Genomic DNA, 27,978 nt, shown 5'->3' on the forward strand with positions numbered 1-27,978 from the left:
AACTCGTTGAACTGCCCGCAGTCACCCTTTCCTATATGCATGTGTATGGGCATGGGGATGAAGTGCACGCCTATGAAAATATGCGTGGTTCTTTTAATGCCTGGTTTATATCCCTGTTCATATTTGTATCACCCAACTGCCGAAGTTAATCTCAATGCAACAAAAGAACAACAACAAAAACAAACTTGTCTAACCCATGCAACAAATTTGAAATCTGTTTCTGTGAGTGACTGGAGAGGTCGATATTGCAAGAAACCTCTGGGCTGCCAACGGGTAAAGAGTAAAGAGACATTACACTACATTCTCTCATTTATTAGATTGTTAATTCAGATTCTCCATAGCTCTGCACATTGCCTGTTTCTCAACTTTTCTATACTGCCAGGAAATTACTGGCACAGATATGCGTTCTGTTTCTGTGAATGGCTCAGTAGCTCACCCCCAATATTTGCTTCCTTGTTCTTTGGTCCACAGCCCAATATAATTTATCACACTGTTGTATTAGTGTGTGTCTGCTAGTTACCACACACCTGATACAAGTCTCTCATTTTAGAAATGACTTTACCAGGAAGAGACAGGTACCCTCAATGTAAACATATATTCATATCCAATCAGTCAAAAATTCTGACAAAAGCAGACAAACATTGAAGATCACAATTCAACATCTTCACAAGAATCACAATTCTTCATTAATCAAGCCTTACAGGCATCTAAAGTAGCTGTTCTAGTCACATGGCCGCCGTGAAGTGCCTTGCATAGAATTCCCTTCAGTTTTACACAAAGTTACCTTCACTAAAAATCTATTACAAAGCATATTATTCTTGTGACTTCCATAGAATATGCTCACAACAGTAAATTGCACCCTGTAGTAAACAGTATTTCTGTTGAGAGTGTGTTTTGAGGATAAACATTTTACTCCAACACCAATACCGATGATTTGCTAATATGAACACAGACATTACTTTCACTATAATGTCTCGAGTGATTTTCAGAGTTGTTGCAAAAATAAGAAGCCTCTTGCAAAGTTCATTGACATTTGAAATGAACTTTATACATGTCTACAGTATAATCGGTGTATGTAGGTGTATTGCATGAATGACATGTGGTGCAAGTGTGTTGGTTCTGGCTTTGGAAGATAATGTCATGGGATTACAAGCGTAGGATTAGGGTATGCATAAACGGAAGGAGTGGATGAACTGATGGATGGGCAACCCAAATCATTGGGGCAGTGGAACAAAAACCAGTGGGTGTGCAGAAAAATATTATATCCTGCTCATGAAAACCAGAAAAAAAAAGAATCCTTTTATAAGTGTTCAATGAACATTGTATAAATCTACATGATTAATAAATTTGCCCTTCTCGATGGGTTACAGCCTACACAGATGTACCTTATGGAGGATCTTCAAGTCATTCCTGATAAGTTGTAGACACATAAATCGATAATGCCATGTATTTTGCAAGTGTCATCCATCACTTTACACTTCCATGCACTCCATATTTCCATGCTATTTGCAGTCATTTGAAACACACACATATCAAGGTCCGACTTGTAGACTAGAGCCCGGTTCACGGGAAATAAGTCCAAGTCTTGGGATCCAGCAGTACTGCACCAGTTCGTGCTTACTTGGGAGTACAACTCGGCGCTCCTATTTATATGCGGAAGGGACTCTTCGGCGCCTCATTTGGGTACCAGTTTGAGACTGAAGACGAGTGAGTTGGGGGTTGTGGCATCGGCGATGACCAGCTCCTGGCCAGTTGCCAATCCTAGATCTATCAAACAGACGGCAAAAGGTAGAGAAGGGAATGGAAATTAATCGGCAACCATCCCATACGTTGGACAATTCAATCTCCCTACAGAGATACAGTGCTAAAACAAAATGTAATCGTTCAAGCTGGACATAATGTCAAGTATATCACAGATTCTCTGACCTTTCTCTCAAATTTAGTACACACCTGTGAGCTTGTGCAGAATATCCACCACGTCTATATCTACCAGTGCAGTCTACTTCCTTTGTCATACACATTACCATTACGGCTTTACATGTATATCTTAGTACATGAGCCCCCACAGAATTGATTCTTTTTTTTTTTTATAATAAAGTAGTAATACAGACAATTCCATGAATGGACAAATACATTATACCACCTGTGTTACAGGAAGAATGAAAACAGAATCATGACTGAAAAATAATTGAATCAATCATAACAGGCCCATTTTGTGATGCATTAGACTCTGCACTGCATACACCAGGTAAATAACATACTGTAAAACAAGATATATTCGTGGCACAAAATTTTCATGAATTGGAACCACCGGCCTTTTACGCAGCATGAAATTTTTGCAAATTTTCCGTGGCATTCCATGCATACAGTGTAGACAAGAACTTTCGTGTATATTCTAATTTCGCAAATGTTGCCTCTATCGAAATTCACGCAATTAAAATGCATGGGAACATTACTTGTTTTACAGTACTTCTGTTCATATTATTTTCCTAACCAAACCTATCAAAGTATATTCCAGTAAAGGAAAACTTAGTAAACGTATAGTAAGTGCAATGTGATATGCAAGGGGTGTACCCTTACACAGTCGTTCATGTACCATATATCATTACAATTATGGGTACCCCTTCATATAAATTGCATCTGAATGTAGCAAAAACAGCTGCTGAAAATGCATCTTACACACCTTCTGTTAGCTAACATGCAAGAACGTTGGCTTCATACAATTACCACCCTCTTATTCCTAAACTTTGATTCAGCTCCTAGTTTTCACTAATTCCACATCAGGTGAAGACTTGCCTTGGTGTTAAAACACTGGCAACTGTATGGATTATTTTAGTATTACATATTCTCACATTACCTGTGAGCTTCTTGGGTAAATTCTCCTTGGTTTTCTTCCTGATAGCCTCCACACTCTGCATGTACAAAGTTTTATTCCTGCCATTCATTGTGGTCGTAATACTTGGTGCCTTCATTTGTCTGAGTAAGGGATGAAATAGTATGACAAACATAACATTTACAGTATGAAAAATGTCTTCAGTACAAAATCAGCTACCAACAATGAAAGTACTAATTGATGATGTGCCAAATCAAAACTTCCATGTAGGAAAAATGACTATGCTAAAACAAAAGTTTGTTGTATTAGTGTTCTTTGTCAGTGATAGTGTTCTTTTTACTGTATTACAATGTAGGTTTGAAAAACAATAAGAACAACAAACAAAGAATTTCAATTTTGAGCAGGAAAAATGGCTTTGCTGTAACACAAGATTGTTATTTTAGTGTTCTTTGGAACAGGCACCAGAGTACACAAGGCACAAAGGCCTTTGAAGTTAACTGAGCTGCTGCTATTCAGATGATGCAAGCAGAGAAGAAAACAGAGGATATCTTGTGTGGATTCTTTTCCTGGCACCATCTGTTGTCGGTCATGTGTATCATTAACTGGTCATCTTGGCAAATGATCCCTCTACCTCATCTGTTATATCAACAGAACAAGAACAAGAATCTACAGTATATATCAAGACTATTATTTGATAATAACTTCCACATTCAAATATTTTGTCTTTAGTATAAGACAGAAAATAATAATAAAAGCTGGAATGAACATAATACACAGATATGTACATAGACAGTCCAGGATTTCCCCCTAGACGACTCACAATGTGTTGTTTTCTGTCAGGTGGTCTACCAAAGTTTGTAGCGTGGCATCCTCAGGAAATTCCAGCATCTGTGGGGCTTGGCTACAGGCTAAACAGTCCTCCTGGGGAATAAACAAGTCATGTAATCAACACCGGTACACTACTATTCCTCTCTGTGCATTGATGCCAGAATTGTTTTACAATCAAGTTGGTGGCCTATTCAATACAAGACTAGACACATTATATGTAATGCCATATTTCATCTCCACTGATGCTAGCTGATTTAATGTGCAGTAACAGATTACAGTCCTAGATCTTGTAATAGTCAAGTTCACATTAAGTATTGGGGTCAACTCGAAAGTAATATAAACTGCTACAAAGTTTCTAATAAAGACTTGAAGTTGGTTATTGCAGTATTCTACAGCTTACTGCCTCACTAGTGTGTATTATAATTTCTCCCCAGATTCTCTCCTTTGTGCTAGATTTTGTATGATTGAATAAATGACTTCTTACTTCTTTATATAAAACAGGGAAAGTGGTTAAGGTTTATTGACTTTAACATGTTCCATTAATGAAATGTAAAAGGATACAGAAAGATTATTTTACTCATTATTTTCTAACTCTTGCATTTATCATACAGTTGTATGTTAAACTTATACTAAAGTATTTGTTGGTATTATCACATCTTTATCAACGCAACTAAAGAACACATAAATATCAAACTAGTTTCCTTGCTCTTTCCTGGCAGGTATAATGACCATGGTACAATCAATAGGTACAAGATCATCTGATGAGAAGGTAGAATGCATGACCAGAAGCACTCTAATGGTGGTCAGTTGGTACAGACTGTCAGTGAATGTATCTACCTTCACTTTGGGCAGAGTAGAGAGCCAGAGGCATTTCAAACGCTGGTGGGCTGACACGATTACAGAACGGTTCAGCATATTTTCTAATACACAAGCCCTAACCTAAATCATGTTCAGTGACTGCATCCCAGCCACAATATTGCCATGGCAACAGATATCCTTTCATGGATGTAGATGCTGAATTATCCCTTTCATTACATATACATGTATATATCTTTTTCTGCATCTGTTGTGTCTTACCTTCCTCTCAGCCTCATATGTGTAAGTGTATAAGCCATCTGTGTCATTGAATACCATGTAGTTTTTCAAAGGAAAACAGCAGCTGAAATAAAAACAAACAAATATATTTCAAACCCTACTGAACAACATATGGGCACATAATTATATTAGTGTGCTAACAGTTATCACTAACACACTCATGTTTCATAAAGTTAAATCATGTAAGTATTTCATCATTAGACAATGTAAATACATAATTGACTCTCACAACCAATAACATGCTCCAGAAGAACTTAGCCTGAATAGAATTCTTTAATCTACTTTAGTACTTTCATCATTTATCACCAAAAACTGTATGGCTGAACGTGCCTGTCACCTTCTACATGACACAATATTATGATCAGTTTGATAAGCCCCTTTAAACTTTTGATTTCTTGTCTCTGTTGAACACATATCGATCATTTCATAAAATGTTGCATCATCTAACTCAGAATATTGTAAAGAGTATGGCAGAAATGGCACATTTTTAGCTGAATTCAATGCACATTACAAATCAACTGATGGTCACATTATAAGTTTTGAAGTTATCAAAAGGTCTTTGGAAGATCAACAATGACATTTAGTTATCATAAATTTGACAACATCCATTACTTAAAAAAAAAAGAATGGCTGCTCTATGAAGATTTCATAGTAACCACAGTAACTGCATACCTAGTGGCAATCTTGAAGGCCTCTGTAACACATTGGGCTGCGATGACTGCATTGGTAGAGGCTACAGCTGGTATTATTCTCTTCACAACTCCTGAAGATACATCGATAAATGAAATGAGAATAGATGAAAATAAGCCTCTCACTCCTATTCCTTTGAATAATGCTAATGTCACTTTGGACAGACTCTTTCTCTTTTATACCCACATAACTTTGTGAGTGAAGAAAAGGTCTCAAGTTTGCATTCTGCTTTGTTATTTGTGCCCAACTTCCCTGTCCTATATCACCACATTTTACTCTTAAAGTGCACTGCACTCCGTTTTTTTTAAATAGTTTACTTTATATGTAAGATTTGTTTTTTGTATTGATAATGAATGGTTGAAGAATATCTTTTATGCATGCATGCATGCATACATGTATGTACTGTATGTACAGTGTATGAATGTACATGTATGTACATACGTTTGTAAGCATATGTACATGTATGTACATACGTTTGTAAGCATATGTACATGTATTTATGTACATATGCTTGTAAGTATGTGTGTGTATGTGTGTACGTACGTCTTTGTATGCATGTACCAGTATGTATGAATGTACACACTATATGGATGTACATGTAGGCAGGTAGGTAGGTAGGTAGGTAGGTTTGTAAATATTATTTTTTCTTTATACACATACATTGTATGCATAAACATAATATGCATAAAAAGACAGTATACAAATACATACATTTATGGATTAAACATAAACTCTCAAGCATTCATATACAATACCGGTACTTCCAGTATTTACCTTCATTTAGTTTGCATGAGTGCATAATACAATAATTGAGTTTAAACACTTCCAGCTTTCCATTCACTGCAGACGTGAGCGGGGGGGGGGGGGGGGGGGGGGAAGGAGTTATTGGTGGATTGATTGCAATTTAGTGGATAAATGGCCACTTGTTGCACAAAAGGTACAAAGCATACATCACACCACCTGCCAATGACGACTTTGCTGCCTCGCATGCATGAATACAGCTATTATTCCTGCTGCCCCACAGTGAGAAGTGCTCAATTCAGTTATTCTCTCATTGATGGCAGGAACGCTACAGTAATGGTTCTAATTCTCTCCCCCTGCCTAATCCTTTTTCAGCGAGATGAAAGCAAATGTATGATTGTTCCCCACTTTTCTCTCTTTCTGCGTCTCTGTCTCTCTCTCACACACACACAAACACATATATTTATTCTTAGGTTTCTGTCTGTCTGTCTGTTGGCGTGTCCATTGATCTCTCTTTTTCTTTCTATGTTTATCTTTCTCTGTCGTGTGTACACTCACACACACTCAAACACCTATCTTTAGGTCTCTGTCTGTCTGTCTGTGTGTCCATCTATCCCTCCCTCTCTCTGACAAACACACACACACACACACACATCTATCGTTACATCTGTCTGTCTGTCTCTGTTTGTCTCTTGATATCTCGCTCTTCCCTTTCTGTCTGTGTCTGTCTCTCACACGCATACTTCTCCGTTTCTGTCTGTCTGTCTGTCTACCTGTCTATCCGTCTCTGTTACTTACCCCCCTTGCCCTTTCTGTTAGTCTGTCTGTCTCTCTCACTTCATAATTTCTGTTCATATTGGTTCATTTATATATTCATTTCCATGTCTCTCTCTCACACATCCTCCTCCCTGTTATTTTCCCATAAAAATACAGACACACAGAAATAGACACACACACATACACACACACACACTGTAACTAGACACTCTTACAGTAGTAGTCTTAAATCAACTTCTGCTGCCTTATGATTTCACTACTCTCAAACGACAACGGCATGAACGGTGATGTGTGGGTGAAATGTCACAACATGAAGATGCTATTTTCACGCTGTTTGCCAGTGTGTTGCTGCCATTTACATCACAAAATGCTATAATTCCTAAGAAGTAATTGGCAGAGGAAACAACGAGGAAACAATAAAAACACAATGTGAGTTTGCCATATGAAAAAAAGCTATAGTTCCTGCTACCATAAATGTACATTTTATTGAACCTTAATTCAATGAGTTATTGCTCTCTGTCAGTTTTCATTGGTGTAATCATCAAAAAATAAATCTGATGGCTCCTAAGGCACCCAAATATTTCTTTTATATTTTTCCTTTTTATATTTTCTTTTTCTTCTATCATATTCTTGGGTAATTGCCTGGAAGTTTTTGCTTGATTGGAAAAACAAAATTGGTACATGCTTTAAAAAATTTGTGTGGACAGTACATAAGAGATCTGTCTCCATAACACACAATGTGGTTGCTATGGAAACATCATCTGTAGACAAAGATTGTGACTGACCTTGTGTTAACCTGTAGGTTACCCCTGCAATATTAAATTGATCCGCCCTCTCCTGGGCCTTTTCAAAGATCCATTGAATGTGGGAGGGGTCGTCACCATCGATACCAACACCAGCTAGATGGAGCAAGAAAGAGAGAAAAGAAAAGATAATGTCAACTCATCAAGGGAATAGCAAACTACAGTATGTCCCCCAAAAAAATTACAACGGGGCCCTCCGCAATGATATCTATAAAATAGTGAATCAATCTACACACAAATTCAAGGTATGAAACTATAACTCATTGTCCACATCTTACAGAAAACCCCATTCGATTTGCTTCAGTGGTCAAAGAGAAATATGGAATTTTGTAAAGGATGTCGGGAATCTCTTCTGTCCAAATTCTGTCTATTATTCACACACAAGAGCATTGAATTGCTAAAATTGGAAGAAGCAGACTCATGACATGCTTTACAACAATCCACATTTCTCTGTGACTGCTTAACCAAATTGAACGGGGTTTTCTGCAAAATAGAGCTAAGATGTTATATTTTAAGACCCTGATGGCGGCACTTAGACAGGTTGATCATATTAGGTGTTTATATCAATTCGAAAATCTGGTTGTAATTTTTTTTAATGCTACTTCAGGGTCTTAAAATATAACATTTTAGCTCTATTTTGCAGAAATCCCCATTCGATTTGGTTAAGCGGTCACGGAGAAATGTGGATTGTTCTAAAGCATGTCATGAATCGGATTCTTCCGAGTTTAGCATTTCGAGGATCTTGTGTGTGAATAATAGACAGAACTTTGACAGAAGAGATTCCCGACATCCTCTACAAAATTTGGTATTTCTCTTTGACCACTGAAGTAAATCGAGTGGGGTTTTTTGTAAGATGTGGGCAATGAGTTATAGTTTCATACCCTGAATTTGTATTTAGATTGATTCACTATTTTTAAAGATATCATTGCGGAAGGCCCCGTTGTAATTTTTTTTTTGGGACATACTGTACAGATAAAGTCTACAAACATCAAATAAAAGTCAGATGTAAGGTAAGTTAAGGGTCCTGTTTACCTTTGGGAGCAGTGATTCAATAACATTTTTAAGATATCACATTTGACGCATACGCGTAGGTCTGTTGTATCACAAAGCATCCTACATATAAAATTTTCGCAATAAAGCCTAAAATATAAGGAGATATCAGTATTTTTCTCAATAAACCGTAACTGTAGACGGTTTAGTCTGGAAACATTTTTATTATAACTATTGTTCACATTTTGTGCATCTAACAATAACACATCGATTATACGGATTCAAATTCTTGCAGTGATTGTTTCTATCCCTAACTCACATTATAGAACTATTTTAAAGCACTAATGCTGGGTCTCTTTTTCATCTGCAAATGGTAAATTATGCCTTTAACTGACAAAAGAAGCATTTCTGAGAAATTAAAAAATAAATTTCCATTGACACTTCACAGCTGATGGACATTTTAAACATTGGGATTGTTGTCAACTGTGTCCAGATATGTTTGTTTCATCTTATACACAAAGAAATAAACTTTAATGGAGAAAAGGATATATGTTGACATTATTCTGGATTACTCAATATGCAACACTGATGCAGTAGTTGCATAGTTTTGCAAACTACAACCAAACAGCTTGTAGTCACCCCATGAAAATTGACCAGGGAGTCAGGGGATATGATCTGTGTCTCTCTCACCTCCAAAAGGCTCCTCCTGGGGCCATAGCAGTACCTTGGCGTACTCGATGCAGTGCTCTGGGAGGCGGGGTGTATGGGCGATGGTGCACATGGGGAAATTGACCTGACGATGAAAGGAAAGAGTCATCACTGGAAACTTTGCCTCTGGTATGATACCACAGTTAGGATTTGCATGACCACAATGCATAATCATCATGACAAATAGTTTATCATCGTTTCTGCATTGGTCAGATAAAATGAACTCCGGCATCTTGATGAAAAACACAGTGTAATTTATACTATGTCTTGTATACTGAATAATGAAAACTTACAACTTATAAGAAAGGCAGAAAAAAAAAATGATGAAATACCAAGTGTTATCTCCACTGTTACAGTTTCATTAAAGAAGGAATCACATGAAACCTTGCTTTAGTTTAATAAGAAATCACTGGAATAGCATTAAGATGCAATGACATTTAAGATATATATTTAAAATCAGTTTGATCTTTCATTTATTGATTTCAAAGAAATAATCAATTTTTGTTTGTTAAGCAAACATTTACACTGCTCTACAAAACCATTCGAATCAACCCGAGGCTTATGTCAATGGAAGCCAATATGACGCATGTCAACAGCCATACCGTATATAGGTTGCAAAATGACACATATACACTGTATCTCCCTTTTGCCAATGAGTGTTTCACTACATGATGTACCCATGCGCACGCATCAATTCAAATCTTGCGTTTGGCACAATATGCGAAGTTCATACTATGTTTTTGCTCATTACTGCTACTTTCCTGGAGTGAACTGCAAAGGGGTCATTTTCATTCACAAATCTGCTAGTGTGTATGGATGTACCATGCTGCCTGGTTTGCTGCTCATTGTGGTTCACTTCTATTCCGTTACTACTGCTACTACAAACTAACAGACTCATCGAAGATCTAGTAAACCATGCCAGGCCAAGTATCGCTGTCCATCATGAGTGTTTGCAAGTCAGTTACTTAATGCCCAATACGTCATGCAATGTACTCAATATAGTTCAGAGGTCTTCTTCCTCTGTATGAGCAGGGCAGTCTCAAAGAAATTACATCAGATATGATTTGCTCCCTGGCACAGAAATGGTGACCAAAAAACTGTGTTCTGTGACTAGCTACAATATAAAAAATGGGTGGAATATGTTATATTTTTGTTGAAAAATGAAAATAGATTTGAACTGAATTGCATTGAAATGAACTGAATGGAATCAAATTAAATTGATTTGACTATCTCCACAGATCTCCTCTTTCATTTTGTATTCTCTCCAACTGATATTCTGCACTCTCACTAGAAGCAGTGTTGGATGTGCCATCCAGTAAGTCCTGCAGGATCTTTTTCATGGTCCATGTCGCTGATCTACATGTGAGTATGCTTTCAACACAAGCTCTAATAAAGGCAAGTTTTGTAGTCCTTGAAATGTTTGACTGCCAGATGGGATGTAGTCTGTTACATGCATTCCAAGCTTGTGCTTTGCAAGTCATGAAGTCCTTTCATTCATTCATTCATTCATTTATTTCCATATCAAAACATAACATTTACAAAACTCAAAATACAATTGCCTTGGTACAAGTCCTTCATGGAGTCAGCCACATAAAGCCCAGATATCAAAAATCATTGACCTCATTTAGCTGGGAACCATCATTGGAGAGGATTGGTAGATTTGGCTGCAGTGACCTATGAACCTACCTGTGGTGGGTAGAGGTCAAGCGTGCACTCGATGCAAGGCGTGGTCCCGGGTATAATGACCCTGGCATTTCCCTTGAACCCCTCCGTGCCTCCGTCAATCATCGGCTTCACTGTGTTGGGATCCATGTTCCCGTCTTCGTCATAACTTATCATACCTAGCTGAGAAAAACAGATGGCAACAATCAGATAAAGATAATCAGAAATATTTAGGGCTCTCGGTGTGCACAGGTTTTAGAATCTGGAGACTTGGACCCCGTTTACAGTGCGGGGCCGGGCCCGGCCGCGGCTCGGCCGCGGCCGAGCCCGGCCTCAATTGCGCGGCCGAGCCTCGCAATTTTGTCCGTTTACACTGCTGGGCTCGGCCGCGCTTTTGATTCAAACCTTTCAATATTTTGTCGTAGTGGCGCTCTGCTTGTAAACAAATGCAATTTGGTATTGTCTGGTTTTCAGACCCTTTGCCAAATGAATTCCGTGGCGACGAAGTCGCCGTTCGGGCAAAGGCCTTTGCAAAGGCCTTTGTCGAAGGAAAGAATCCTTTGCAGGACAAAACCACCTTAAACTATACTGGTTTTCGACGTTGAGGGGGTTAATATCCTGAATAGCGAAAGATACAGGCAGAGGGTTTGGAAGCCAGACTAAAATTGGCCGCGCAATTGGCCGCGCATTTGGCCCAGTTTGCGTTTACACTGAGAAAAGGCCGGGCTCGGCCGCGGCTCGGCCGCGGCCGAGACCACCTCCAGAGCGAGGCCAAATACGAGGCCAATTTTGGCCTCGCATTTGGCCTTTTGCGCGTTTACACTGAAGCGGGGCTGGGCTCGGCCGCGGCCGAGCCTCGCACTGTAAACGGGGTCTAGGAAACTTGAAATAAGGTTGGGGAAAAAGAACACAAATTGATTGGCTGGCAGGTATAATATCATACAAGACGACTGTGTGCATCATATTTTAAAATTCTACAATTATTCATGCTTCATCAATCTGACATCTATCTAACAGGAATGCCATGTTTCAAACTGGCATAAATATTTGTAATGTGACACAAACTGATAACTCCTTGGTTATCTCATATGAAACTGAATTACACTAAAATGTCATCTTAAATTCACACTTTTTTTTTTTTGACAACTCAAATTCATTGGCGCCAGACAGAAACGGAAAGACAAAGAATGCTTAAGATTCAAATTCATGAAATTCTTTCATCGAGATGTTTGTCAGTCAGTTGCAAAGAATGCTTGAGTTGAGTATTTTAAATCAACAGCCAAGGGTGAGCTTTTTTTATGACATGTATGGGCTGTTGCTGAATGGGAAGGGTATTTAAAAGAGGAAATAATTAAATTTAAAAACTAGAAATGTCGCTATGGCGACTGTTATGCCTCCGCCATAATGCATGATTCTCCTAATAGGTCTAGATAGTACATGTGGACAATGTGTGATTACATTTTCACAAAACTGGCAAAATATTGAAATGACAAGTTTGTCACAAATGTGTTGAATGTTCACCTTCCTTGACCTTGGTTTAATTGGATGAATAGGAGAGCATGTATTTGGGGATTTAAGGACTTTAACTTGACTTTGACCCATTCATACATTTATGCATTGAGTAATTTTCATGGTACCGGTCTGTACTGAATAGTAAATTGTTACCATGTTCATCTAGCCTTTGACCCTAAAATTCATAAGACAATCACTTTCAGGTAGAACATGCATACAGTAGATATGCAGTAAGTTTCACGATAAATTGAGCCACTTCCGAGATATGGAGGAAAAATTTAGTTCAGCACTTTCACTTGATCTTTGACCTTTTGACCTTTGAGGCAATAAAAAAGAAAAAGAAAAAAAACTCTCCAGAGAATTTCTATTAGGTTACACATGCATACACCAAGTGTAAAAAAAAAAAATACTAATCCTGCTGGCATTGCATGAACATGAGGGAAATAGTAAAATTTTGAAGTGTTGCACTTGACATTTGACCCCTGACCTTTGACCCCATGAACCCTACATTCTCTAGATAATCACTGCCAGTCAGTACATGTATATATACTATGTTCCATGAAGATACCTTGAACAATTTTCCAATTTACAGAGAAAAAAAAGAAGTTTGAATACTTTTACTCGACCTTTTGACCTTTGACCTTTGACCTCATGACCCAAACTTTCACCACAGAATCTAAATTGGGTAATACATGCATACACTAAGTTTCAAGAAAATATCTTCAGGCATTGCATAGATATGGTGGAAATAGTGAAATTTTATGTATTTGACCTTGACCTTTTGACCTTTGACCTTGAGCACGTGCACCCAAAAGTTGATAGGCACAACTTCACCCCCTAATACACATACATGTCAAGTTTCATTAGGATACCTCAACAGCTTTTGATAGTTACCTTGTCCACAAAATTCATTACGGACGGACGGAAAGACGGACGGACGGAAGGACGGACGGACAGACGGACGGACGGACGGAAGGACGGACGGACGGACGGACGGACGGACGGACAACCCGAAAACATAATGCCTCCGGCACCACTTCATGGCGGAGGCATAAAAAGAAGAAGTAAAAAGCATGTGGTCCTAAAAGAACCCCCAAAATGAACAATGGATCTGACTTAATGCCCTCATTCCATAGAAACTTCTATGTGAAGCATTTTTCCACCATAGAGAAGCAATTTTATGATGGTTTAATCATAAAAGAAATCACAAAAGGCAGACTTTTTTTTTTTCAGGCATAATCAAACTTACCAGCATGCCATTCATCCAGCGCCTTGCTACGATAGAATCCAAACCACAAATGATGAGATGAAATTCTGCGATGAGAGAAAAAAAAAAGCATTTGTGAGTTTGTTTGAATGATGAGAGAGAGAGATGAAATACAGATAGATTGCTGAAGCACAGTAACAGATACTAGTAAGCTCTTGTTAAATGTCTACTTGTTATCAATAACTCTCAGCACTCTAGCATTCTTTTTAAAATTATCATTTTTTTTTGACGAAAATTCAGCAAAGAAAATGGGGTTCCATCAGGACTTGAACCCGATATCTCAGGAATGCTAGACCAGTGCTCTACCTACTGAGCTATGGAAGGCCCCAATGTGGTGTTTGTCCCCCAAACCCCTTAATTCTCAATGCTTGTAGAGTCAGAATCTTTTGTATACATGACATAGACCCAAAGGATATAAATCAACGTGGGGATATGGGAATGAATGCTAGGGATCACAGAAGTTTCCATTTAATAACTGTTAACTCTCAATTTCATCTTATCTGGCTTTTTGCGTTGTTCTTATTCAGTCGTTTGAAACAAAGCATCACATGAAGAAGGTAGGGGAGTTTCAAACCCCAACTCCATGCTGAAGTGGACTTTACTACAGCGCACAGGACTGTTGCACTTTCATTCAAAGCAGACAAAGAAAATAAAAGAAATAGTGATATTGGTCATGATCACATATGCAAATAAGATGCACTGGTGCACTACCTCATTGATGTCTCTTTCACAGTTGTAGGCCCCCCCCCCCCAAAAAAAAAAAAAAAAAAAAAAAAGTGCACCACTTCTGTATATCTTTCTTTTTTTTTTTTTTTTTTTTTTGGGGGGGGGGGGGGATAAAATCAGATCCTTTATATCAAAGCAGTGTACAGCAGTAGTAGCTTAGCAAATGGTGACCTGTATGCTAAATCACTGAGCACAAAACAAGTTTTATATATAATTTTTCTTTAAAAAAAAAAAGATTAACAAAGGAAACAGTGAGGAGGTTGCGAAATGATGATACTAACGAACTTGACAAACTTGAAGTATTCTCTAAACCTCTAATTCTATGTCTGATCTTACTTAAAGTACACTGATTCCTTTTGTTTGATTTGACTTTGAATTTATCAAAGTCAATGTGGGCACGGGGTGCCAGTCTTTTTTCCGAATCAAAGATTCTGGGTTATTTTGATTTGATCAAGTATACTTACGGCTATAAAATGTTTCATCAAAGTCCTCTATCCTTTTGAAATGACTGATGACAAGATGAGTTAAGGGTGTGTCAGATTTTCAACAAAAATGATGAGTGTATTGATGAATGTTATCAGCATTTCTTTTAAATTACATTGTAATTTCTATGTTATAGGAAGCAATAAGGTGGGAAAGTTCTGCATGGCCAATAAAAATGCCCCACTAACATCTACTGACAAGTTTATGTTACAGTGGCCATGCCTTCCCTGTCCATGACGGAAACCCAAATTTGTCCTTGATTTTTGCTCTCTACAAACACTCTGACAATAGCACACTCTGCACATCTACATTGCCTTTTCTCAGCCAATCCCATATGTCTCCCTGTTCTCTCTCCTTATATGAACTTGTAAGTATCAGTGAAACATACAGAACATGCTCTTAGGAGCACTCTAAATCAATGACGAACATCCTTTACTTCATAAACACCAAGGACAGTAATACCAAGTGGCTACTAATTTTGCTCAGACCTAATAGCACATTGTTTCTACATGGAAAGCTTTTGGCACAATACACTCTGCTTCTCTACACCAAGGGTATAAAAGGATACGGAGTAACATTGCATCCGGCGACTCTGTTGTTGATGAAGTCTGCTGCACAGGTGGCCTTAGCTTTCCCCACATCTTTGGTCCTGGTGGCAAGTGGAAAGTCAAATGAGAATGAAGAGATAATTCCGTATATTTGATGGGCATACAAATATGCAAATCTACCTGTAAGCCTATGTTTGTTTACTTATCTTACTGTTAAAATGTTAGCTGAATTCTTGTCATTCACATATGTGCATTGAGCAACCTACATTTTATTTGATACGAAGAAGTGAAAATCACTTGGTGTGAACAGCAATAATGAATTTCAATTGGAAGATGTAGTTATAAGAAACTACCTCTGGCTAACTAAATCGTGCTTACAGGATGCTTAGTGCCTCACCACAATTTATGAATTACAGTTGAACCTCTCTTATCCGGCCTCCCTTTATCCGGATCTCTCTATTATACGGACGCAATCTCGCCGTGATTTTTTTTTTTTTATAATTACGGGAGGAAAGGGGGATTCCCAACTCCTTGAGAACTCCTACACAAACACACATGAATTACATATTACTTCCAACATGATTAACATACATTACATCAAGTTTCCTTCCAAATTGCTTACCTTCAGACATTTTAACATCCCCAAACATCCCCAAATCATCGCATTTTGAAGCGTAATTTCGTCGACTCGTACTGTTTATTTTCAAGATCTACTTGATACATTTCTTAATAATTATTTAGGTAAATCATCCCAAGAATTTATAAAAGAAAATGATTTCATTCTTGCAAACACGAACCTCTATTTTGGGGTCTGTTACTGAGTGTAACAATGAAAAGGTTGCAGTATACACATTACTACATGTGGTACTACAATGGGCTACATCAGTACATGTGTATGTATATGTACATGTATAAAGCACTGAGTCTCCCGTATCCGGCCAAATCCCTTATCCGGATGAGCCCCGGTCCCGACTTGTCCGGATACGAGAGGTTCAACTGTACCATTCATTATGTATTACGACAGCATCAGTCTTACATACTTTATGCAAGTCTCTCTTAACTGCTGCCAAAATGTGAATGCAAACGATATTTCCTGTATCATCACATGTCCCTTTTTCAACATCCAAGCTATATCAAGCACTCTATTTCAAGAAATAGAATAGCTGAAATAACCAATGATCTAATCAAGCTCACCTTCTTTGTCTATTTTGCCCTGCCTAATTAGTAGTTTCATCAGTAAAAGGACAGTCACTAAAATGAATTAAAAAAAAAAAATCTGGATTTAAAAAAGGTCAAGGACAACAAAAAATCTTTCTAATTCACTTTTGATGGGTCAATCCATGTCTGCTAGACAGTGGTTAAAGTTGCATAGGAAAAGTTCAGCGGTAAGAAGTAAGCTCAGGTAGCTGTTCAGTCTTGGTGTGCATTAATCTATACCTTGGTATATGTTTACATCTGTATCAGAGGTAACCAAAAGAAAGTGACTCGACAGTGATTGAAATCATTCCAAGCACCAAGACATCAAACTATGTACCTGATAGTTTTTGTCTCCTACCTTCACACTATTTTCACAATGACAAAATAAAGAAAACAAAACAACTCAAGCCTTAGATAAACATACGTATCAACAGATGCATTTTAACTGTTCCAAAGAAGATTCAGCAACTCACCTGAAGAGAAACTGTCGATTAAGATTTGACAAATCTATTGTGTCCATATCAATGACATCAATTTGGCGGAATCCACTGAGGGCCTGCAAAGCATGAGAAAAGTAAAGATCTATGAATTTGATTGGTCCTTTGTGTTTTCCTAGATGAAAAAATACATTATAGTCAAGCCTTATGCTTGACGTGTCTCAAACAGTAGAATTCATTTTCAAAACATTCCCCTGCGTTGAATTGGGATCTACTCATTCGTTCATTCTATTGGTTAGCTAGTCTAACACTACTTTGAGAGTGAGAAAAAAAATATACATTTGGAGTAAGTGTGTGTATGTGTGTGTGTGTATTTGTGTGTATGTGTCACTAATATTGAAAGATTATCGAAAAAACAAAAAAAAATAATTATACATTGGCAAATTAAATATGATACTGCTATCGTGCAGTGGTTGTGTAAGATATTGCCATTTAGTCTCCATTTATTTATATTATCAATGAGGTATTAATTTTTGGCAACTATCTCAAGGATGAAATACATGAAATAAACAGAGAATCTTTCTGGATGAGAGTGCACCTACTTGTGATTGTACTTTTAAACTCATTCACTCACCAGATCTTTGAGGATTTCACATCCAAGTCCTCCAGCTCCTATTACCAGTACTCTCAGATGTTCCAGCATGATGCCAAGAAGCTGTAAAGAGCATGGAGGAAAGATGATCAATGGTACTGTACTATTTATTTCTTCTCTGCAGATCTATGCACTGTAGCTGCCATCATTTTTATGAAAATAAAAGTAATAAGATAATATCATTCACAGACCATGCTCAGCATTCAGGCAGATAGTCTTGTCTGCCTACTTCCATACCCTTGCGACACTGTAGTCCTTTTTTTTTTGTTGAGATTATAAATTGTTTTGACGAAAACTAGAACAGTGATATACTTTGCATCCTATGAATATGGCACAGAAAACTGGATAATCTATATGAAGTGCAGAAATTCCAACAATATTTTCTGTAAAGACTAACAGACTCTACTCTTCTTGATTTGAAAAAGGTGCGATATACGACCTAAGCTAATTATTGTCTGATGATGCAGTGATGTTTCATTTCAAGGTAAGGGACATAGATCTCTAGCATTTTAAACCTGTAAAAACTGTATAGTGCTTAAACAAGAGACCCGGGGGTCTCGTGCTCACCTGAGTATCGCAAGTTCACCTTTCACACAATCACTAATCTAAATCACACACAGCTCTACTAAAATTTGACCAGGCATTTGAAAGTAGAAGATGAAAATGTAAAATTAGGGACCAAATTTGGACCCCCCTCCCCATTAGTATCAATTTTAGCTCTTATCATTTCTGGTTCTAGAGAAAAAGATTTTTAAAGATTCCTTAATTTTGGGAGGTTTGGGCCGCCTGGGGCCCCCTGGGTGGGGCAAGGTGTCCATTTTAACAAATTGAAATCCTAGGGATGCTGCCAAGTTTGGTGAAAATCCATGATTACATTTTCAAAAATAAGATGAAAATGTACATTTTAGCCTCAATTTGCACCTCCCCATTCTCCCCCCCCCCTGGGGGGGGGGGGGGGCACTCCTGTATCTGCCATGAACAAACTTGAAATTGCAACCATTAATGTACTAACTCATAATATTAGCTTAGCTCTACCACTTCTGGTTCCAGAGAAGGAGACTTTTAAAGATTCCTTAACCCTAACTAGGCCGGGCTATTTAGGTAGTTGATAGAGCCAGGGCCTGGGAGGCCCCCCCTCCAGATCTCAGCCGTCGACTGCGCGATCGCGACGAAAATTGGCACACACATTGCCTATGATGTAATCTAAAATACCATGAAGTTAATTTTTCAAAAAATTATCATTTATGCTACATTATGCTAATTTATGCATAATGATGCATGAAAACAGACTATTTGGTATAAATCACAAAATAAAGCTCAAAACAAGCACATTTTTTGTGTAAATATTCTTTTTAGTGTCCTTAGCAAATGTTGTAAAAAAAAATTGTGATATCAGAAAAAATCATTTAGTATTTTATTGTTTTTTGAATTTCTTATGTATTTCTGTTTTTTCGACTTTATGTTTTTCATTGTTTTTTTCGATGAAATTTGTCCACGACATCGCTCCGAACAAGAAAATATGTTATTCATTGATTTTAATCAATAAAACACCAAAATAATCATGCTTTTATGAAATTTGCCTGTAAGCACAGTTTGCATTGAAATTGTACACGAATTCACGTTTTTGAGCAATTTTTGGTCTGATATGCATACATATTTATGCATAACTTCGGAACCACGCGCCCAGGCGTCGCAAATTTAGTGTCAAAAGATGCGGGAGACTCGAAAGAAAAAAGTCATGAAACGTCGCGGCGATAGCTTTTTGCGATTGCGATACATCGCGCGGAATGTCGAGGGGGGGCCTCGGAGGCTCCCCCCCCCCCGGCCTAGTTAGGGTTAATTTGGGGGGCTTTGGGCCCCCCTGGGGGCCCCCTGGGCGGGGCATGGTGCCCATTTTAACAAATTGAGATCCTAACCCCCTAGGGATGCCACCTGCCAAGTTTGGTGGAAATTGGTTTTGGGGTTTTCAAGAAGAAGATGAAAATGTAAAAAGTTTACATACGGCGCATGCCACCACGATGCACGACGGATGCCGGACGAAGAATGATCGCAATAGCTCACTTGAGCCTTCAGCTCAGGTGAGCTAAAAAGGAAGGGATTTCTTGTTTGAAATAAGCAAAATTTTACATACTGGTGTACATGTATTTAATGCATCTCATCTTTAATCAGCTGGTCAAAGGACAGATAACAATGGCTTTCTGGTGGATATATTAGTTGCCAGAAATCATCCCTGTATTCCACTGCTGATTCCCTTTCAGATCAATTGCCTGCAAGGAGTATCTACCAGCTCACTGACATTTGATAAGCGCCTGAAGGTGGCCCATCTCACCTCTGGGCTAGGTTCAAACTCTGGAGTAGCAAATGGACCAGATCGCTCAAGAAGTTTCTTGATGTGGTCCCAACGTCCTGGCCACTCTGCTGCATCGTTATCATCTACTGTCATTCTGTAAAAACAAGCAAACATAATATATTAGCCAATATAATTACTGGGGCCCATTTGTTACCTGTACTGTTATATTTTGGCCAATTTCTTCATAAAAATAAAGGAAGAAAACAGAAATATGTTGCTCCCTGTGACATATATGATGACATTCAGAGTTTCACAGTTTGACAGTGTATGTTGAACATTAGATATTACAGCTGTGAGAGTGTGCAATATAATGCTCAGGAGGTTGATGTGTACTTGGGAGTGACTTGCTATTGTAAGCTGCTAAAACTTCCTAGATATTCAATATACCACCTAACATACTCTAGAATATCAGCTCTGGCTGATGTATGTGTGCATTCACATTCATTCAGAATCAGAATCAGAATCAGATCCAGAATCTACGCCTTTCTATGGTAAAGTCTCTTCTTCTTCTGTTTATTCTGGATCTGGATCTGGATTTGTTACTCTGAAAAGCTCAGGTTCTGCTTCCTGAAGATTCTTGCAGACCTTGTAAATTGATTGATTAGATGGTTGATTAATGAAAGTTGAAACATGGCAACATTACAGTAACATTCAAAATAAGATTTAGATTTTGATTCGGTTATCTGAATATCTAGAGTAGATGCGACTGGTTTTAACACTAACACTAACACTATGACTAGGCGCCTAACGTTATACAGTTTAAAGAGACGTTTCACGTATTTGGGGTAGGCCTAGGCTACCGTAAAATGCAATAATCAAACATATTCAATTGGTCGAAAAGACAAGTGGACTGTGACACTCATAATCAATCTGTAGAGCAGCCAAACACTAAATTTCCCTACTCAGCTCACTCAGCTGAGCTCAGTTCTTGAGAGAAGCCCATTTGCATTATAGGGCTCACACCTGTAAATAAAATGGACTGTCCCAGACCCCTTCACAAATTCGTACCAAAGATACCAAAATAAATGAAGAAAAAAATTAATTAAAAATCAATGATGTAGTTTGGCAAAAAACTGAATAGCTGTAGATATTGAGTATGAATTCCTCTACAAACTGCATTTTGGTTGGAAGATGAAAGCTTTTCTGATGGAATTTGAGGGGACTATATTTCACTGGGTACGTGTACGGAAAATAGGTGATTTTTTGAGTGACAAGAACTCGTAGTCTGGCTTTGCGGACCCCTGGACAGAATTAGAGCAGAACAACCCACCCTGGCAATCTGATGGATGAAAGGTAATATCTCACTTATTCAGGTTAGTGAAGACGAAACACCTGATTTCTCCCAGCTATTTTACAGAATTCTTTGAAATTTGAATTTGAACACACGTCTCTATGGGGAATTATTTACCCGTGTGAGCCCTATAGAGAATGCACGCAATACATGCAAGTCTATGGGAAGTATTCATCCCATACAAGCTCTGCTGGTTTATGTTGATCTTGTATTGTGTCAGATCTCTCTTCCTCCCTCCCCCTTCTCCTCCCTACTCCCCCCCCCCCTCCTTCCACCTCTCTCCTCTACTCCCCCCCCCCCCCAACTCTATCTTGCTACAATTTCTTTTCTTAATATTATGTTCTTGTGGTACTAGATCTTAGTAAATAGCAGTCATCAGTATCACACAACTTTGAATGACCTCTTGTATTGTGTATCTTGTATTGTGTCAGATCTCTCTTCCTCCCTCCCCCTTCTGCTCCCTACCCCCTCCCTCTACCTCTCTCCTCTACTCCCCTCCCCCCCCCACTCTTTCTTGCTACAATTTCTTTTCTTAATATTATGTTCTTGTGGTACTAGATCTTAGTAAATATAGCAGGCATCAGTATCACACAACTTTGAATGACTGTGTTAATCTTGTATTGTGTATCTTGTATTGTGTCAGATCTCTTCCTCCCTCCCCTTCCCCTCCCTACCCCCTCTCTCTACCTCTCTCCTCTACTCCCCCCCCTCCTCAACTCTGCCTTGCTACTATTTCTTTTCTTAATATTATGTTCTTGTCACTAGATCTTAGTACACAGCAGTCAGTCATCAGCATCACACAACTTTGAATGACTGTGTTATTTTAATGTATTTCTTTGTTTTGGCTACCACTGAAACAGCTCAAAATACATAAAGTTAGTCTGTTTGACAAAACAAAGTCTTATCAAGTACTTTGTAGGCTATAAGGTGATGATGACACACCCACAATCAAGGATAACTGCCTGGATCTATGTATTCATCTTATGAAGAACTGATCAAAACTGCAAGATTTATTTTAAAAAAAACCCTAAAGGGCATGATTTTCTAAAAGTGTCCCTTTGAGAAGCTTTATAATCGTTGAAAGTGTAATTTCTCATATGATGTAGGGGCAAATATCATAAAAAAACACATTTATGATGTTTAAAAGTCAAATAAGAAATATGACCTCCACTATAGGGCTCACACCTGTAAATAAAATGGACTGTCCCAGACCCCTTCACAAATTCGTACCAAAGATACCAAAATAAATGAAGAAAAAAATTAATTAAAAATCAATGATGTAGTTTGGCAAAAAACTGAATAGCTGTAGATATTGAGTATGAATTCCTCTACAAACTGCATTTTGGTTGGAAGATGAAAGCTTTTCTGATGGAATTTGAGGGGACTATATTTCATTGGGTACGTGTACGGAAAATAGGTGATTTTTTGAGTGACAAGAACTCGTAGTCTGGCTTTGCGGACCCCTGGACAGAATTAGAGCAGAACAACCCACCCTGGCAATCTGATGGATGAAAGGTAATATCTCACTTATTCAGGTTAGTGAAGATGAAACACCTGATTTCTCCCAGCTATTTTACAGAATTTTTTGAAATTTGAATTTGAACACACGTCTCTATGGGGAATTATTTACCCGTGTGAGCCCTAGTTCTATAGGGCTCACACCCGTAAATACAATGGAATGTCCGAAACCCCTTCACAAATTCGTACCAAAGATACCAAAATAAATGAAGAAAAAAACTAATTAAAAATCAATGATGCAGTTTGGCAAAAAACTGAATAGCTGTAGATATTGAGTATGAATTCCTCTACAAATTGCATTTTGGTTAGAAGATGAAAGCTTTTCTGGTGGAATTTGAGGGGACTATATTTCATTGGGTACGTGCACGGAAAATGGGTGACTTTTTGAGTGACAAGAACTCGTAGTCTGGCTTTTCGTACCCCTGAACAGAATTTGAACTGAATTATCCACCCTGAGAATTTGATGGATGAAAGGGTACATCTAACTTATCCAGGTTAGTGAAGCTGAAACACCTCATTTCCCCCAGCTATTTTACAGAATTTTTTGAAATTTGATTTTTAACACACGTCCCTATGGGGAAATATTTATGGGTGTGAGCCCTATAGAGGATGCATGCAATGCACACAAATCTATGGGAAGTATTCATCCCATACAAACTCTGCTGGTTTATGTTAATGTATTGTGTCAGATCTCTTCCTCCCTCCCCCCTTCCCCTTCCTACCCCCCCTTCTCTTCTACCCCCCCCCCCCAACTCTGTTTGGCTATAATTTGTTTTCTTATTATGTTGTTGTGTTGTTGTGGTATAGATAGATCTTTGTACATAGCAGTCATCAGTATCACACAACTTTGAATGACTGTGTTATTTTAATGTATTTCTTTGTTTGGCTACCACTGGAACAGGTCAAAATTCATAAAGTTAGTCTGTTTGACAAAACAAATTTTTTTCAAGTATTTTGTAGGCAATAATGTGATGATGACACCCCCATAATCAAAGATTACTGCCTGCATCTAGGTATTCATCTTATGAAGAACTGATCAACACTACATTTTTATTTTTTTTAAAAAACCTCAAAGGGTGTGAGTTTCAAAAGTGTCCCTTTGAGAAGCTTTATAACCCTAGACTGTGTAATTTCCCATATGATGTAGGTGCAAATATCATCAAAAACACATTTATGATGTTTAAAAGTCAAATGAGAAATATGACCTTCACTATAGGGCTCACACCCGTAAATACAATGGAATGTCCGAAACCCCTTCACAAATTCGTACCAAAGATACCAAAATAAATGAAGAAAAAAATTAATTAAAAATCAATGATGCAGTTTGGCAAAAAACTGAATAGCTGTAGATATTGAGTATGAATTCCTCTACAAATTGCATTTTGTTTAGAAGATGAAAGCTTTTCTGGTGGAATTTGAGGGGACTATATTTCATTGGGTACGTGCACGGAAAATGGGTGACTTTTTGAGTGACAAGAACTCGTAGTCTGGCTTTTCGTACCCCTGAACAGAATTTGAACTTAATTATCCACCCTGAGAATTTGATGGATGAAAGGGTACATCTAACTTATCCAGGTTAGTGAAGCTGAAACACCTCATTTCTCCCAGCTATTTTACAGAATTTTTTGAAATTTGATTTTTAACACACGTCCCTATGGGGAAATATTTATGGGTGTGAGCCCTATAGAGGATGCATGCAATGCACACAAGTCTATGGGAAGTATTCATCCCATACAAACTCTGCTGGTTTATGTTGATGTATTGTGTCAGATCTCTTCCTCCCTCCCCCCTTCCCCTTCCTACCCCCCCTTCTCTTCTACCCCCCCCCCCCCCCCAACTCTGTTTGGCTATAATTTGTTTTCTTATTATGTTGTTGTGTTGTTGTGGTATAGATAGATCTTTGTGCAGTCATCAGTATCACACAACTTTGAATGACTGTGTTATTTTAATGTATTTCTTTGTTTGGCTACCACTGGAACAGGTCAAAATTCATAAAGTTAGTCTGTTTGACAAAACAAAGTCTTTTCAAGTATTTTGTAGGCAATAATGTGATGATGACACCCCCATAATCAAAGATTACTGCCTGCATCTAGGTATTCATCTTATGAAGAACTGATCAACACTACATTTTTATTTTTTTTAAAAACCTCAAAGGGTGTGAGTTTCAAAAGTGTCCCTTTGAGAAGCTTTATAACCCTAGAATGTGTAATTTCCCATATGATGTAGGTGCAAATATCATCAAAAGCACATTTATGATGTTTAAAAGTCAAATGAGAAATATGACCTTCACTATAGAGGATGCATGCAATGCACACAAGTCTATGGGAAGTATTCATCCCATACAAACTCTGCTGGTTTATGTTGATGTATTGTGTCAGATCTCTTCCTCCCTCCCCCCTTCCCCTTCCTACCCCCCTTCTCTTCTACCCCCCCCCCCCCCCAACTCTGTTTGGCTATAATTTGTTTTCTTATTATGTTGTTGTGTTGTTGTGGTATAGATAGATCTTTGTACATAGCAGTCATCAGTATCACACAACTTTGAATGACTGTGTTATTTTAATGTATTTCTTTGTTTGGCTACCACTGGAACAGGTCAAAATTCATAAAGTTAGTCTGTTTGACAAAACAAAGTCTTTTCAAGTATTTTGTAGGCAATAATGTGATGATGACACCCCCATAATCAAAGATTACTGCCTGCATCTAGGTATTCATCTTATGAAGAACTGATCAACACTACATTTTTATTTTTTTTAAAAAACCTCAAAGGGTGTGAGTTTCAAAAGTGTCCCTTTGAGAAGCTTTATAACCCTAGAATGTGTAATTTCCCATATGATGTAGGTGCAAATATCATCAAAAACACATTTATGATGTTTAAAAGTCAAATGAGAAATATGACCTTCACTATAGAGGATGCATGCAATGCACACAAGTCTATGGGAAGTATTCATCCCATACAAACTCTGCTGGTTTATGTTGATGTATTGTGTCAGATCTCTTCCTCCCTCCCCCCTTCCCCTTCCTACCCCCCCTTCTCTTCTACCCCCCCCCCCCCCAACTCTGTTTGGCTATAATTTGTTTTCTTATTATGTTGTTGTGTTGTTGTGGTATAGATAGATCTTTGTACATAGCAGTCATCAGTATCACACAACTTTGAATGACTGTGTTATTTTAATGTATTTCTTTGTTTGGCTACCACTGGAACAGGTCAAAATTCATAAAGTTAGTCTGTTTGACAAAACAAAGTCTTTTCAAGTATTTTGTAGGCAATAATGTGATGATGACACCCCCATAATCAAAGATTACTGCCTGCATCTAGGTATTCATCTTATGAAGAACTGATCAACACTACATTTTTATTTTTTTTAAAAAACCTCAAAGGGTGTGAGTTTCAAAAGTGTCCCTTTGAGAAGCTTTATAACCCTAGAATGTGTAATTTCCCATATGATGTAGGTGCAAATATCATCAAAAACACATTTATGATGTTTAAAAGTCAAATGAGAAATATGACCTTCACTATAGAGGATGCATGCAATGCACACAAGTCTATGGGAAGTATTCATCCCATACAAACTCTGCTGGTTTATGTTGATGTATTGTGTCAAATCTCTTCCTCCCTCCCCCCTTCCCCTTCCTACCCCCCCCCTTCTCTTCTACCCCCCCCCCCCCCAACTCTGTTTGGCTATAATTTGTTTTCTTATTATGTTGTTGTGTTGTTGTGGTATAGATAGATCTTTGTACATAGCAGTCATCAGTATCACACAACTTTGAATGACTGTGTTATTTTAATGTATTTCTTTGTTTGGCTACCACTGGAACAGGTCAAAATTCATAAAGTTAGTCTGTTTGACAAAAACAAAGTCTTTTCAAGTATTTTGTAGGCAATAATGTGATGATGACACCCCCATAATCAAAGATTACTGCCTGCATCTAGGTATTCATCTTATGAAGAACTGATCAACACTACATTTTTATTTTTTTAAAAAACCTCAAAGGGTGTGAGTTTCAAAAGTGTCCCTTTGAGAAGCTTTATAACCCTAGAATGTGTAATTTCCCATATGATGTAGGTGCAAATATCATCAAAAACACAGTTATGATGTTTAAAAGTCAAATGAGAAATATGACCTTCACTATAGGGCTCACACCCGTAAATACAATGGAATGTCCGAAACCCCTTCACAAATTCGTACCAAAGATACCAAAATAAATGAAGAAAAAAATTAATTAAAAATCAATGATGCAGTTTGGCAAAAAAACTGAATAGCTGTAGATATTGAGTATGAATTCCTCTACAAATTGCATTTTGGTTAGAAGATGAAAGCTTTTCTGGTGGAATTTGAGGGGACTATATTTCATTGGGTACGTGCACGGAAAATGGGTGACTTTTTGAGTGACAAGAACTCGTAGTCTGGCTTTTCGTACCCCTGAACAGAATTTGAACTGAATTATCCACCCTGAGAATTTGATGGATGAAAGGGTACATCTAACTTATCCAGGTTAGTGAAGCTGAAACACCTCATTTCTCCCAGCTATTTTACAGAATTTTTTGAAATTTGATTTTTAACACACGTCCCTATGGGGAAATATTTATGGGTGTGAGCCCTATAATGTCGGTGCACTCACACACCAACATACATGACAACAGATGGGACTGTTCAATAATGGCTAGATCTAGATGCTACTTCACATCAATGCAATGCAGGGATAATATACGTGATATCATCAACTCACGGTTCTTCTGCCATATTTCTTTAACTTCCTTCTAAAGGTCTCCAGCTAGCTTAGCTTTTTCTGTCGCTTAAAGTTGTTTCTAAGGAACTATTCGCTATCTGCAACCTCATCGACTGAGTGCCAGTGGGTCAGAAGGAATAGG

The 27,978-nt window shown here is 38.0% G+C and overlaps 1 protein-coding gene across 1 annotated transcript; it reads right to left on the reverse strand.

The window, feature by feature from the left end:
* Window positions 1–1,646: 1,646 nt before the first annotated feature.
* On the reverse strand, window positions 1,647–27,951 carry LOC139743758 (NEDD8-activating enzyme E1 catalytic subunit-like). The gene is made up of 15 exons (XM_071654212.1): window positions 27,837–27,951; window positions 20,279–20,393; window positions 17,932–18,012; window positions 17,334–17,416; window positions 15,684–15,764; window positions 15,097–15,140; window positions 13,885–13,953; window positions 11,152–11,306; window positions 9,448–9,550; window positions 7,750–7,863; window positions 5,429–5,519; window positions 4,739–4,820; window positions 3,654–3,754; window positions 2,858–2,976; window positions 1,647–1,767 (listed from the first exon to the last, which is right to left on the reverse strand). The coding sequence occupies exons 1-15, from the start codon at window positions 27,848–27,850 to the stop codon at window positions 1,676–1,678; spliced, it is 1,344 nt and encodes a 447-aa protein (XP_071510313.1). The 5' UTR covers window positions 27,851–27,951; the 3' UTR covers window positions 1,647–1,675.
* Window positions 27,952–27,978: the final 27 nt, after the last annotated feature.

The sequence above is a fragment of the Diadema antillarum genome, unplaced genomic scaffold (assembly GCF_040938485.1).
Source record: "Diadema antillarum isolate AM-2024a unplaced genomic scaffold, OU_Dant_1.0 seq00001105_RagTag, whole genome shotgun sequence".
Lineage (NCBI taxonomy): Eukaryota > Metazoa > Echinodermata > Echinoidea > Diadematoida > Diadematidae > Diadema > Diadema antillarum.

Bases quoted from the DNA above. Each gene is read 5' to 3' on its own strand.
- LOC139743758 (XM_071654212.1), bottom strand. The intron at 4,821-5,428 runs GTATGCAGTTAC...TTTTTATTTCAG, and splicing joins GCCTTCAAGATTGCCACTAG to CTGCTGTTTTCCTTTGAAAA. The intron at 1,768-2,857 runs GTAATGTGAGAA...TCTGTTTGATAG, and splicing joins TTTACCCAAGAAGCTCACAG to ATCTAGGATTGGCAACTGGC.